General features: G+C 40.1%; 1 protein-coding gene across 1 annotated transcript in view; it reads left to right on the plus strand.

Annotated features, from left to right (window-relative positions):
- LONRF3 (LON peptidase N-terminal domain and ring finger 3) overlaps window positions 1-14,030 on the plus strand; it is a 48,590-nt gene extending 34,560 nt beyond the window's left edge. Inside the window, exon 14 of the mRNA XM_027861418.1 lies at window positions 13,877-14,030. Within this exon, the coding sequence (XP_027717219.1) occupies window positions 13,877-14,030 (154 nt within the window). The remainder of the gene's footprint in view (window positions 1-13,876) is intronic.
- The last annotated feature ends 988 nt before the right edge of the window (window positions 14,031-15,018 follow it).

Consider the following 15,018-nt stretch of genomic DNA (forward strand, 5'->3'; position numbering starts at 1 on the left):
TCTTTGCCCCACCCTTTGTCTCCTCCATTAGACTGTAAGCTCCTTGAAGGAAGGGATTGTTTTTGTCTTGGTATTTGTATTTGTATTGTATTTGTCTTGGTATTCCTTGCTTAGAAAGATGTCAGGCACATAGCACTTAATAAAAGCTTGTTGGTTGATTCCTTTCCCTTCCTTTCGTAGGATAATTGATTTAGAGCTGGAAGGGAATTGTTTGTTTAGTGAAGACCTTTACCTTGCTAAGAACCATTAAGTTTGGGCATTTCTTTTTTATATGAAATGGAAGCACATTCTTGATGGGCTATTGGCTCTAATTAGAGACTGTTAGAACCATAGACCTAGGGCTGGAAGGGACCTCAGAAGTCATCTAGTTCAACTGCCTTATTTCACAGATGGGGAGATTGAGGTCCAGGGAGGGGAAGTGACTTTCCCAGGGTCACACAACTAATAAGTGTCTGAGGCAAGATGTGAACCCTGGTCTAGAAAGTCCAAGTTCCACAAGATACATACTCTATCAACTGCCTCACTGTCTCCTTTACTCTTTCCCTCCTCCTTGTCTATCCCTTACACCTATGGCAAACACACTGATTATTCACCACCATCAGTCCCTCTGCCCTCCCAACCCCCAACACCACTACACATACATACACACACATCTCAGCTGAGCCCTACTCTGGCTGGCTCCTCTATGAGGAAGGAAGGCAGTCATGGGCTTTCCAAGACTCCCAAGTCAGTGGTAGAAGATAAAGAGTAAAAGGTGTTCCCAGTGCAGGCAGACGTTCCAGGCAATTTGGCTGGAGTTAGCTTGTGGAGCTTGGCCAGTTAATCTAAGTACATCCTAGGAGAAGTGTTTTCCAAGTGGTCACCAATCCAGAATCTCTACATCAGATTCCATCAAATCCATCAATAAATAAACAAATGAAAAAGCATTTAAGTAGCTATTCTGTGCCAGATATTGTACTAATTTCTGGGTATATGAATACAAGCCCAGAAAGACAGACTCTGCCCCCAAGGAACTTATATCCTAATAGAGGAAAAACAAGGGAAGCTAGAAGGTGGGGGGGGGGTTCTTCTTTAGTAGATTATTACAGAGTGTAAGGCATGTGGTGGGGGGGTTAGATAACTTACCCAAGGACACAGGGGAAGTCAGTTACCCTACTTAGCCTGGATCAAGGATTCTCTAGGTTAAGCTGAACTCCTTCACTCTGTATTGTCTGGTATACATGCTCTTATGCATATTTTCTCTGATTTCTATTTTGCTATCAAGTTGCATAAATGGATGTCTTCTTTCCTATTTGCTACATGTGTTTATTGTGGAAGTGGTATTTTGTGGAAAGGGAGCTAAGTCTTTGAGAGATTTTTCAAGTCATTGTCTTCTTTTGAGTGTTTTTGTTTCGGAGGTAATTGGGGTTAGTTAAGTGACTTGCCCAGAGTCACACAACTAGTAAGTGTCTGAAGCCCAATCTGAACTCGGGTCCTCCTGACTCCAGGGCCGGTGCTCTATCCACTGCACCACCGGCTGCCCCTTGAGTGTGTTTCTGGAGCTTCCCTATCCCCATAGTAGTTTTTATGATCAGGTTCTTTTTTTGTTGTTCGCTCATTTTTCCAGCCTATTTCTTGATTTTGGACTTTACTTCTGGGGGTAGTAGGTGGTCTGCCCTTCTGTCTTTTATGAGCTTTTACAGCTTTTACATCTCAGTCTGGATGGCCTTTAAGTTTTTAGTGCTTCCAAAATGATACGATCCAATGAGAGGTCTGGGTACTGCCCTCCTGGTCTGTTCTCTGGTCTTTACATAGGCAGGGCCCCTGCTCCCTCATCCTGAAGCTGTCACTCAGAACTAGCTAACAGATGGCAGGGCAGCCAAATGGCACTGATCCTGCATCCAATGCTAGTACAGGAGTCCCCTTACCATCCCCAGGCACTTGGCTGCTCCTGCACCCCACAGCCCACAGCCAATGCTGCTTCTACTGCACCACATTCTCAAACAGCCCAATATCCACAGACCTCTCTTTTTCTTTTCCTAAGCTTCTATGGGTTGGAAAAAATATCTCACTGTGATTTTTTGCCACCCAGAATTTTGTTTGGAGTGGGTTTTTTTGTTTTTGTTTTTTAAGTTGTTGTAGAGGAATATGTTGGGAAAACTCAGCAAAAATTCTGACTTCATTCTGCCATCTTGGCTCCACCCTCTTGAATGTACTGTTAATGTGCATTAACAATATGAAATATTGATTACTTGGGACACCAGGAAAATCACCCTTGTTATTTCAAAATGCTCATGTTTGTGCATATACTCTATAGTTAGATTTTGGACTTGCCCCAGCTGATCTGCAAAGCCTTTTGGTCCAGAGGAGGCATATTACCAGAGCCCCAAAGCCCACTGGTATGAGACTCTCTCCTTATTGGTAGAGATCAATGCCCTATATGTGTGAGAGATAGAGTGGGAATTGGCAGGAGCAGGAGAGAGAAGAGATCTTTTCAGTCTCTTCAGATGAGTTCTTCAGTCTTTTGGGGACTTTGGATTATGGCATAATCAAGTACAGTCCTTTGACTGAATCCAAACTTCCCAGAACAAATCCCCTTAATAAAAGGATTTGTCCTGTAAAACTTGGACTCAAAAGGCCACACCTAAGGAGCTAGAAGGCCTCATGTGGCCTCGAGGCTGCAGGTTCCCCACCCCAACCCTGCCAACCCCACTTCAGGTAGGTAAAGGGAGAAAAAGACTTTAGGAAGAAGTCAAAATGAGAGAAGCTGGCAATCTTCACCTGCCTTTATTCTCAGTTTGCAGCACCAGAGACTATAGCAGCTATTTTGGGGCTGGCAAAGAATTGGAAATTGAGGGGATGCCCATCAATTGGAGAATGGCTGAACAAGTCATGGTATATGGTTGTGACGGAATATTATTTTGCTATAAGAAATAATGAGCAGAATGATTTTGGAAAATGAGAGACTTCTATGAACTGATGCAAAGTGAAGTGAACAGAATCGGGACAACACTATACACAATAACAATAATAGTATAGGGATGATCAATTGTGAAAGACTTATCTGATCAAGTCAATGATGCAAGACAGCTCCAAAGGACCCAAGTGTGGATTGAAACATACTTTTTTTAAAACTTTCTTTGTTTTCCTTCCTTTTGTGGGTGTGCTTTCTTTTGCCACATGTCTAATATGGAAATATGTTTTGCATGGCTTCACATGTATAATTGATATCATATTACTTACCTTCTCAAGGGATGGAGGAGGGGTGAGAGGGAGGGAGAGAATTTGGAACTCAAATTTTTTAAAAAAGGAATGTTAAAAAAAATTTTACATGTAATTGGGAAATATTGAGCAAAACAACAATGTACTTTAAAAATAATGAAAGCGATGATCAGGGAAATTACATTTGCTAGAAGGTACAATAGACAAAGAACTGATATCAATACTGAGTAACTTTCAACCAAATAGCATTGCATCCAAATTTTTAAATTAAAAGTTAAATGAATTACAGGAGGAAATAAACAGTAAAACTATAGTAGTTGGGGGGGGGTCCAATTTACTCTTTTAGAGCCAGATAAATCTAACCATAAAATAAACAAGAGGGGCAGCTAGGTGGCGCAGTGAATAGAGCTCTGGCCTTGGAGTCAAGAGGACCTGAGTTCAAATCCAGCCTCAGATACTTAACACTTACTAGCTGTGTGACCCTGGACAAGTCACTTAACCCCATTGCCTGACCAAAAAACAAAATAAAAAACAAAAACATAAAATAAACAAGAAAGAAGTTAAGAAGATGAATAGCATTTTAGAAAAGTTAGATATGATAGACCTCTGGAGAATGGGAATAGAAAGGAATATATTTTTTTTCTCAGCTGTACATAGCACCTTCACAAAAATTGATAACGTACAAACAAATGCAGAAAAGCAGAAATACTAAATGTACCCTTTTGGGACCATAACACAATAAAAATTATTTTCATCAAAGGGTCCTTGAAGCATAGATTAAAAATTAATTGGAAACTAAATAATCTAATCCTAAAGGATGCACGAGTTCAAAGATCATAGAAACAGAAAATAATTTCATTAAAGATAATGACAACAATGAGACAACATACCAAAATTTGTGGGATGCAGTCAAAGCAGTACATATCTCTAAACATCTATATCAATAAAATAGAGAAAGAGTAGATCAATGGATTGAGCATGTGACTAAAAAGAAACTAGAGAAAGAACAAATTAAAAATTCCCAATTAATCATCAAAATGGGAATCCTGAAAATCAAAGGAGCAATTAACAAAATTGAAAGTAAAAAGACCATTGAACTAATAAATAAAACTAGGAGCTGGTTTTGTGAGAGAGGAAAAAAAAACTAGACAAACTGTTGGCTAATTTGATTAAAAAAAAGAAAGAATAAAACTAAATTACCAGTTTCAAAAATGAAAATGGTGAAAGTACAACCAATGAAGAGGAAATAAAAGCAATTAATAGGAGCTATTTTGCCAAATTACATTTCAATAAAACTGACAATCAACATGAAATGGATGTATATTTTTTAAATTTTAATTATCCAGATTAACAGAAGAGGAAATAAAATACTTAACTAACCCTATCTTAGAAAAAGAAATTGAATGAACCATAAATGTGCTTCCTAAGGAAAAAAATGCAGGACCATATGGATTTACAAGTAAATTCTACCAAATATTAAAAGAACAATTAATTCTAATTCTATATAAACTGTTTGAAAAAATAGGTAAAGATGGAGTCCTACCAAAATCCTTCTAGGACACATATATGATTTTGATACCTATTCCAGGAAGAGCAAAACCTGAGAAAGAAAACTATAGACTAATTTCCCTAATGAATACTGACCCAAAAGTTTTAAATAAAATACTATCAAGGAGATCACAGCAATATATTACAAAGATCTTACACTATGACCAGGTGAGATTTATACCAGGAATGCGAGGCTGGTTCAATATAAGGCAAACTATAAGCATAATTGACCATAACAGTAACAAAAGCAACAAAAAATTATATGATTATACTAATAAAGGCAAAAAAAAGTTTTGACAAAATACAATACCCATTCTTATTAAAAACACCAGAAAGCATAGGAATTGGAGCTTTTCTTAAAATGATAAGTAGTTTCTATCTAAAACCAGGAACAAACATTATCTCTAATGAGGATAAACTAAAAGCCTTTCCAATAAGTTCAGTGGTGAGATGTCCATTATTCAATATTGTACTAGAAATATTAGTTATAGCAATAAGACAAGAAAATGATATTGAAGGAATAAGAAGAAGTTGCAACAAGGAAACAAAACTATCACTTTCTGAAGATTATAGTTGACTTAGAGAACCCTAGAGAATCAACTAAAACACTAGTCAAAACAACTAACAACTTCAGTAAAGTTGCAGGATATAAAATAAATCCACATAAATCATCAGCATTTCTACATATTACTAATAAAACACAGCAGGAAGAGATAGAAAGAAAAATTCCATTTAAAATAACTGCAGACAGTATAAAATACTTGGGAGTCTACCTGCCAAAACACACACACACACACACACACACACACACACAACTATATGAACACAATTACAAAGCACTCTTTACATAAAGACAGATTTAAAAATAATTGTTGAAATATTAAGTGCTCGTGGGTAGGCTTTACCAATATAATAAAATGACAATTCTACCTAAATAAATTTACTTATTCAGTGCATTCGCAATCAAACCACCAAGGAATTACTTTTGTTGTTGTTCATTTGTTCAGTCACGTCTGACTCTCGGTGACCCCATAGACCATAGCTCACCAGGCCCTTCTATCCTCCACTATCTCTCAAAGTCTGTCCAAGCTCATGTTTGTCACTTCCGTGACACTATCTATCTATATCATCCTGTACCGTCTGCTTCTCCTTTTGCCTTCAATATTTCCTAACATCAGGGTCTTTTCCAATTCTCTATCCACTGCACTCAGCTCTTTGTAAAGCCTTATCAGACAGCCATTTTGCTTCCTTGCTCTTCTTTTCCTTTGGGATGTTTTTTGTTGCTGCCATAAAGAACTACTTTATAGAGATAGGGAAAAAACAGTCTCAAAATTCATTTGGAGGAACGAAAGGTCAAGAATATCAAGAAAATCAATGAAAAAATATGAACGAAGGGGGCCCAGCAGCACCAGATCTCCAACTATACTACAAAGCTGTGATCATCAAAATAATCTGGTACTAGATGAGAAATAGAGTAGTTAACCAATGGAATAAATTCAGATATACAATATACTGAAGCAAATGAGCACCATAGTCTAGTGTTTGATAAAACCAAAGATCCCAGATATTGAGACAAGAATTCACTGTTTGACAAAAACTGCTAGAAAAAGTGGTAAGCAGTCTGGCATAAAGTAGGCATAGATCAACTACTCACACTGTATACAAAGATAAACTCAAGATGAGTATGTGATTTAGACATAAAGGATAACATAAACAAATTAGAGGAGTATGAAAGAAATTACCTGTCAGATCAATGGATGGGGAAGAGTTCATGACTAAATCAAAAAGACAGAGAGGTTCATAGGAGGCAAAAGGGATCATTTTGATTATATAAAATTAAAAACTTTTTATAGAGACAAAACCAATGCAGTCAAAATTAGAAAAAAAGCAGGAAACTGGGGGGGAATTTTTGCAGCAAATTTCTCTGATAAAGGTCTCATTTTTTGAAATATATAAAGAATCAAGTCAAATTCATAAAAATAAGAGCCATTCTTTGTTGATAAGTGGTCAAAGGTCAAAGGTCAAACAGGCAGGTTTGTTTTTGTTTTTGTTTTTTTTGTCTACATTGAGAGTTTATTTCCCCAATCTGAAAAGAAGGAGCCAGGTGATTCCAAACCTGTTGCTGAGGGCCTCCAGAATTTGTGACACCAAACCAAAAGACTGGTGGCATTGAAATGGGGGAGGGAGGGAAAGGGAGGGGAAGGAAGGGAAACACAGGAGACACAGCTCCCAATCTGTGTGCGCTTGGTCCCATGTCTGTCTTGGCTAGGCCTTATAGGGTGAGGGTGGGCCCTGCCTGGGGATGGAGGCACTGGATCCCAAGGGAGAAAGAGGAACCAGCTGAGCAGGGCCCCAGGTCAGCACAAATCAAGGCAATACATAACTGACAGGCCAGGCACAAGATTCCAAGGCAGGGGCTGAGAGCTACAGCCAGGGACAAGTAAGGCTGAACCATTGGCTTTGTCCTTCGGGGGTCTTTGTTCAAATAGGCCTAGAGACTCCCTGGATAGGAGAGCTGCCCTGACCCTGTGGAAGGGATAGGGATGAGGAAGCCAGAGCCTCCCCAGGTCCCCAGGGAGTGAAAAAACCCCAGCTTTCTGGAATGTGGGGGTGGGGCATGGAAAGAAGGAACAGGTTAGAGATTTGGCAGGTTGGCTCTCACCAGTTGGGAGCAGTTCCTGTAGCCCTGGTCTGGGAGAGAAAGTAGGGCTGAGACCCACCCTAGGCAAGCTAGGGAGAACGGGCAGCAGCACAGACAGACAATGCAAGGCACTGTAATTAGTGAAGGCGGAGGGAAGGTGGGGATAGGGGAACAGGCAATTTTCAGAAGAAAAAATCAAAGCTATCAATAGTAATATGAAAAATGTTCTAAATCACTAATAATCAGAGAGATGCAAATCAAAACAACTCTAAGGTACCACTTCACACTTGTCATATTGCTTAAGATGACAAAAGAAAATGACAAATGCTGCAGGGGATTTGGGAAAATAAGTAAATTAATGAAGTGGTGATAGAGCTGTGAACTAGTCCAACCATTCTGGAGAATAATTTGGAACTATGCCTAAGGGGTTATAAAACTGTGCATACCCTTTGACCTTGCAACACCATTGCTAGGTCTATGCCACTAAGAGATAAGAGGGGGCAGAGCAAAGATGGCAGAGTAAAAGCAGTGACTTGCTTGAGCTCTCCCCCAAACCCATCCAAATACCTGTAAAAATGACTCTAAACAAATTCTAGAGCAGCAGAACCCACAAAAAGACAGATTGAAACAAATTTCCAGCCCAAGAGAGCCTGGAGGATTGATCAGAAAGGTATATTGCAGTAGGTGGGGAGAGGAACGCAGTTCGGCATGGGCATGCAGGCAAAACAAGCCTCAGGGAACCTGGAGCAGGCCTCAGAGGACTGAATTGCAGGCAGCTGTGGCGGATTCCAGACTTCTCAACCCATGAACGCCAAAGACAACTTAGAAGGTCAGTAGGGAAGGTCTGTCCCACAGGAGAGAGAAGCTTGGTCCCAGCTCCAATCCTGGCACGGGCCCGGGGCGGTGGCTGCTTCCAGAGCTCTCAGCCCACAGACTGAGGGGGAATCGAGTGACTGATCAGAGTCGGTTTGCAGGGATCTCTTTGCTGGTGCTGAGGCAGAATTCTCTTGCTTTGCCTGTGCTTGGATCTGGGTCACAGTTCTGGGTGGCAGTCCTGGGTCAAGGAGGAGTGCTGGCGTGGTGGAGCTTGTAGTGGTGGTGGAGAGGAAATCCTCCTCACAGTTCCAAGGCAGAAAAGAGTGTTTGTGGTCACTCATAGATCAGAGCATAGGCCAGGAAAGGAGTAAACACCTCACCCTTGATCATACCACTTTGGAAAAACTGAAAACTTACAAGTCCCTAGAAGTATCTCTGAAAACAGCTGCACAAAACCCCCAAAGCTTGGGACAATACATTCTTCACACTGGAAGCAGACCTTTACCTTAACAAAGAGTTTAAAACTCAAGTAATTGACTGGGATAATGGGCAAACTGTGCAAAAAAAGTCAGACCATAGAATCTTTCTTTGGTGACAAAGAAGATCAAAACATACGATTAGAAGAAGACAACAAAGTCAAAGCTCCTACATCCAAAGCCTCCAAGAAAAATATGAATCAGTCCCAGGCCATGGAAGAGCTCAAAAAGGATTTTGAGAAGCAAGTAAGAGAAGTAGAGGGAAGAGAAATAAGAGTGATACAAGAAAATCATGAAAAAATAGTCAAGAGCTTGCTAAAGGAGACTCAAAAAAATCCTGAAGAAAATAAGAACTTAAAAAATAGCCCAACCCAAATGGCAAAAGAAGTCCAAAAACATAATGAGGAGAAGAATGCCTTAAAAAGCAGAATTGGCCAAATGGAAAAGAAAATCCAAAAGCTCACTGAAGAAAATACTTCCTTAAAAACTAGAATGGAGCAATTGGAAGCTAGTGACGTTATGAGAAATCAAGACATTGTGAAACAAAATCAAAAGAATGAAAAAATAGAAGACAATGTGAAATATCTCACTGGAAAAACAACTGACCTGGACAAGAGATCCAGGAGAGAGAATTTAAAAATTATTGGAATATCTGAAAGTCATGATCAAAAAAGAGCCTAGACATCATCTTTCAAGAAATTATCAAGGAAAACTGCCCTGATATTTTAGAACCAGAGGGTAAAATAGAAATGGAAAGAATCCACTGATCACCTCCTGGAAGAGATCCCCAAAGGAAAACTCCTAGGAATATTATAGCCAAATTCCAGAGTTCCCAGGTCAAGGAGAAAATATTGCGAGCAGCCAGAAAGAACCAATTCAAGTATTGTGGAAACACAATCAGAATAACACAGGATTTAGCAGCTTCTACATTAAGGGACTGCAGGGCTTGGCATATGATATTCCGGAGGGCAAAAGAGATAGGATTACAGTCAAGAATCACCTACCCAGAAAAAGTGAGTATAATCCTTCAAGGAGAAAAATGGATATTCGGTGAAATAGAGGACTTTGACGCATTCTTGATGAAAAGACCAGAGCTGAATAGAAAATTTGACTTCCAGATACAAGACTCAAGAGAAGCATGAAGAGGAAAACAGGAAAGAGAAATCATAAGAGACTTATTAAGGTTGAACTGTTTACATTCTTACATGGAAAGATGATATTTGTAACTCATGAGACCTTTGTCAGCATTAGGGTAGTTGGAGGGGAAAAATTTATATGTATAGAAAGATTGATAGATAGAGGGCACAGGGTGAGTTGAAGATGAATGGGTGATATCTGGAGAATAAAATTAAGGGGATTATACTGGGAGAAGGAGAAAGGGAAAGGTAGAATAGGGTAAATTATCTCACATAAAACAGACAAGAAAAGACTTTTACAGTGGAGGAGAAGTGGGGGAAGGTGAGAGGGAATGAGTGAATCTTATTCTCATTGGATTTGGCTTAAGGAGGGAATAACATACACATTCAATTGGGTACGGAAAGCTATCTTACCCTACAGGAAAATAGGAGGGAAGGGGATAAGAGTGCAGGAGGATGATAGAGGGGAAAGCAGATTGGGAGAGGAGGTAATCAGAAGCAAACACCTTTGAGGAGGAACAGGGTCAAAATAGAATAAACAGGGGGCGGGATAGGATGAAGGGAAATATAGTTAGTTTTCCACAGCATGACTACTATGAAAATGTTTTGCTCGACTACACATGTATAACCTTTATCAAGTTTTTGCCTTATCAATGACGGTGGGTAGGGAGGGAGGAAGGGAGAAAATTTGTAACCCGAAGTTTTAAAAACAAATGTTAAAAAATTGTTTTTACATGCAACTGGGAAATAAGATGTACAGGCAATGGGGTATAGAAATCTATCCTGCCCTGCAGGAAAATAGAAGGAGAAGGGGATAAGGGGGGGGAAGAGATAGAATGGAGGGCAGATTAGGGGAAAAGGTATTCAGAATGCATGCTGTCTTGGGGTTGGGGGAGGGACAAGATGGGGAGAAAATTTGGAACTCAAAATCTTGTGGAAGTGAATGTTGAAAACTAAAAATAAATAAATTGATGAATCTTTTTTAAAAAAAGATAAAAGAAAAAGGGAAAGAACCCATATGTACAAAAATATTTATAGCCGCTCTTTTTGTGGTGGAAACTGATGGATTGCCCCTCATTTGGGGAATAACTGAAAAAATTATGGTCTATGAATGTGATGGAATACTATTGTGGTGAAAGAAATGATGAAGGGGATGGTTTCAGAAAAACCTAGGAAGGCTTATATGAACTGATAGAAAGTGAGTGAGCAGAACCAGGAAAACAATCTACACAGTAACAATAATATTGTAAAAATAATGAATTGTGAAAGACTTTGTTACTCTGATCAATGCAATGATCCACCACAGCTCCAAAGGACTCAGGATGTAAAATACTATCCACTTTCACACAGAACTGATGGACTCGGACTATAGATTGAAGCATTTTTTTCCTTTCTTTATTTTTCTTACTTTATTTTTCAGAATCTGGCAAATGCAGAAATACGGTTTGCCTGATTTCATACATATAATGGGTATCATATTTCTTGCCTTACCAGTGGGTGGGGGAGAAAGAGAATTTGGAACTAAAAATAAAAAGATTTTTTTAAAATTACATGTAATAGGCATGACACTACAAAGAGCATCAGCTGAGAGGATACCACAGGGACAGCATGCCTAACTACATATAAGACATATAACACATGAATATCCCGAAAGTACATGGATATTCACAGTACAGAGCAATTAATCAAAAGCAACAAGCTTAGCCAAATAACAAAGCAAAACTAGCCAGTTGCAACAATAATGCTATTAATAAGCCTATATATAAAATATGACTTAAGCATAAGCAATAGCGTATATGCAAAACAATTAACAGACATTGCTCTAGCATAAACACAACACACACACAAAAAAGTCATATAGCAGCAAAACAAACAAAAAAAAGACTGTGACCATATTCAATATTCATATTGACTTGAGATGGGCAATCTCAAGTATCATCAGTGAGATATATGTGTAACTACATCTTCAGGTTTACTTGTAACACCATCACTTAGCCTAATCACTGGTCTGATAGGTCTAGTTTCCCTGTCACTGACAGATCTCTCTGTTCCTATACCAGAGCTAGTAGTTGGTATGGTCTGACCGTCAGGATCATTATAGACTTGTGTGTCTACACCTGGGCTGGCAGCCATGCCAGGCTGACTATGAGCATGTTAGATCCTTGGGGGTTGAATTTATCCCCTAAGAGTCCCTGTAGCAGTTCTGAGCAAGACAGGAGTTGCCTCTGGTTTCAGTTCTTCTGCTCTGTAATAATAGACACAGTCTCCTTCACTAGCTGCACCACTTTCAGTGTCCATATCTGGGTCAGGAAGTCTTTGTACAGCTGGTGGACAGCCTCTTTTCTTCAGCCGTTGCCTAGGTGAATGTCCGGTAGTTCTCTCCACCTGCTCATTAGAAACTCCAATTAACTCGCCTATGGGCAATAGATGGTTGTAGTGAATAGTCTTGATGAGGCCCCCTCTATTCTCTGAGGCTATTTTGTGAACTGGAAAGTTGCCAAGTCTCTCAAACTGGTAAAAAAAAAATCCAGCTCAACAGATAAAAGAGCCTTTTTTCCAGTGTTTTCCTCAAACGTAGGAATCTGGTAATATCCACTATGCAAGTCCAAGACTGAAAACCACTGGCTGCCTAGCAGACAATCCAGGGCTTCTCGCACCCATGGCATAATGTACTGGTCCACTTTAGTCTTTTTGTTCAAAGTTCAGTAATCAACACACATCTGCTTATCTCCATAATTTTCTTAGGCACTACCACAATGGGTGATTCATGGGCTGCTGGATTCTGTGATGATGTCATTAACCATAATTTCTTGGTTTCTGATATTCTCTATTATAGAAAGAGGAATCCTCCTAGAGCAGGGGTGGGAAACCTATGGCCTCGAGGCCACAAGTTTCCCACCCCTGGCCTAGAGCTTTCTCTGAATGGTCTGAAATCAGTGAGCTGGATTCTGTGGGGTGCACCTTGAGCACAATCCACATCCCACTCATGCAATGAAAATATGCCCATTGGGGCAGCTAGTTGGTGCAGTAGATAGAGCACCAGCCCTGGAGTCAGGAGGACCTGAGTTCAAATTCAGCCTCAGACACATAACACTCATTAGCTGTGTGACTCTGGGCAAGTCCCCAAACCCCCATTGCTTCACCAAGAAAAAAAAAGAAAATATGCCTGTCCTCTTGCCTAATTCCAGCTTTAGTTTATGCTTCTTCTCTTATGGTACTGGGGAGTCCTCAAAGTCAAATACATCAGCATATAGTGCAGAGGGCAAATACTTGGGGCTCCTGTGATGTTCCCTGGAACCCAAGCCTCTGCACAGTCTGTATAGATGATAAAAGTGTGCAGGCATTGGGTCGTTGCTTGTAGAGTTTGCAAGAGTTGTGAAAAGACTAGAATTTGTTCCAATCAGTGCTAACACTCCAGTGAGTGGTAGAGGTTCTGGACATAGCAGAGTCAGAGTGTCCAACTCTCTTTTGACATTAACAACTTCCTTGGGAAAATTTCAAGCTCATCTGGATGTATCCCAGGTCTGGACAATCTTTATTACTCAAACCAACAAGTCCATACCCTGTTATAGACTTTAAAGATATTTTACCCAAATATCTGTCATAAAAAGATTTCCCCAAAATGATGGTAATTTGAGATCTACTGTCCATGACAGCATTTTAGTGCACATTCTCAATTTTTACCATCACCTCTGCATGAGATCCCATGAAATTAAGTGGAAAAGACCCATAAGGAATTGATGATGACGTCAATGTGACTGGCTTTGGGGCCCAGGATGACTCCCTTCCCTGGCCCCACCTTGGTTTCCCAAAGCTAGATCAGAAGATTTTAACTACTTCATGACCAACACTACGTTCCCTTTGCCAGTACACCCAACGTAAGTATGACCATCTAATCCATAATTATAATAAAAGGTAGATAGGGTGTTCCCCTGATGATTATCTGATGGAGGTATTCTTATATTGGGCCTTCCCCTTGGTCCCCTCCCTGTCCACACAGGGTAGGATTGTGCCCTGCTCCAACCCTCACCTGATTGTCCCGGTTTCTGTGCTTGCAGCTCAGCACTGTTGCCTTGCTTTCCTCCTGTGGCCCACACTGGAGAAGACCTAGAGGCTGCTGAGGCCGAGCCCTGTGAATTATATTGCCCCTTGAACCTCACCTCAGACACTGTTGGCAGTGGTTTCTGTGTCTGCATAGAGCTGTTGACGTGAGCTACACAAAGATCATGTGCCCAGGTCGGGCTCAGTCTCTACGATGTAATATTTCCTACAGTCTCAGGCCCCTCAGCACCTAGCTATCTCTATCAGTCTCTGCACAGGCTATTCCACCCTGAGGAGGAGGAACTCAGTAGGCTTGTTCTCCTTTGCACTGCCCAGAAGTGAAGACAAAATTAGCATAAAGGTCTTCTGATCCCCCCTCAAATACCTCAGTTGAATTCCGTACACATTCATGCAAGGTACCATCTTACCTTGCCTCTATGAGGGTATCTCCTGCCTTTGTAGCTATTCCCCCTTAGGCTATCTGTCAGTCTTATCACTTTGTCTGGCCTTTCAGCATCCCTGGCACACTCTTGCCAGTACAACCCAAGACTATTCTCCTAGGGGACATGGTTCATATCCAGAGAAAAATGGCTATTTGGGGTCTTTAGTATCTATATATGACAGGGAGTATGGTCTCAGCCTTATTCATAGATAAAATGGAGTACCTGGATTTAATTTAGACAATATCTCTGTAGAAATGCCTCCTTTGATTAGAAAGTAATTCTGGAAGTAATTCCACATCCTCAGTAATTCCACATTCAGTGGACAAGTCTGAAATTCCCAAGAATAACTCCCTACTACCAATTCCTCTAGTATATTTCCATAGTCAAAATTCTCAGGTATGACTAATTCCTGAGTTTGATTCACCTGCCTTAACATAAGTGGTCTTAATTGTACACTCTTCCAAACCATTCACTTTTCTGCCCAATATCTTTTAAATGTTCTCATTCTCAAGGTCTGAGTCTATTCTTAATATAAGATCTCAATGTTTTTCAGCTGCAAAAGCAAGACAGTACCTCTCGATTGCCTTAGCCCCCATCTTTTCTAGAGATTTCTCCATGTGTTTCCATATTAGTATGCAAATATTAATGCAATTTAGAAAGGTATGGTATTACAGCAACAATAGTCTATCAGATTAATATACTGTGCTTCAGCAACA

Source organism: Vombatus ursinus, unplaced genomic scaffold, assembly GCF_900497805.2.
Source record: "Vombatus ursinus unplaced genomic scaffold, bare-nosed wombat genome assembly UNPS02014735.1, whole genome shotgun sequence".
Classification (NCBI taxonomy): domain Eukaryota; kingdom Metazoa; phylum Chordata; class Mammalia; order Diprotodontia; family Vombatidae; genus Vombatus; species Vombatus ursinus.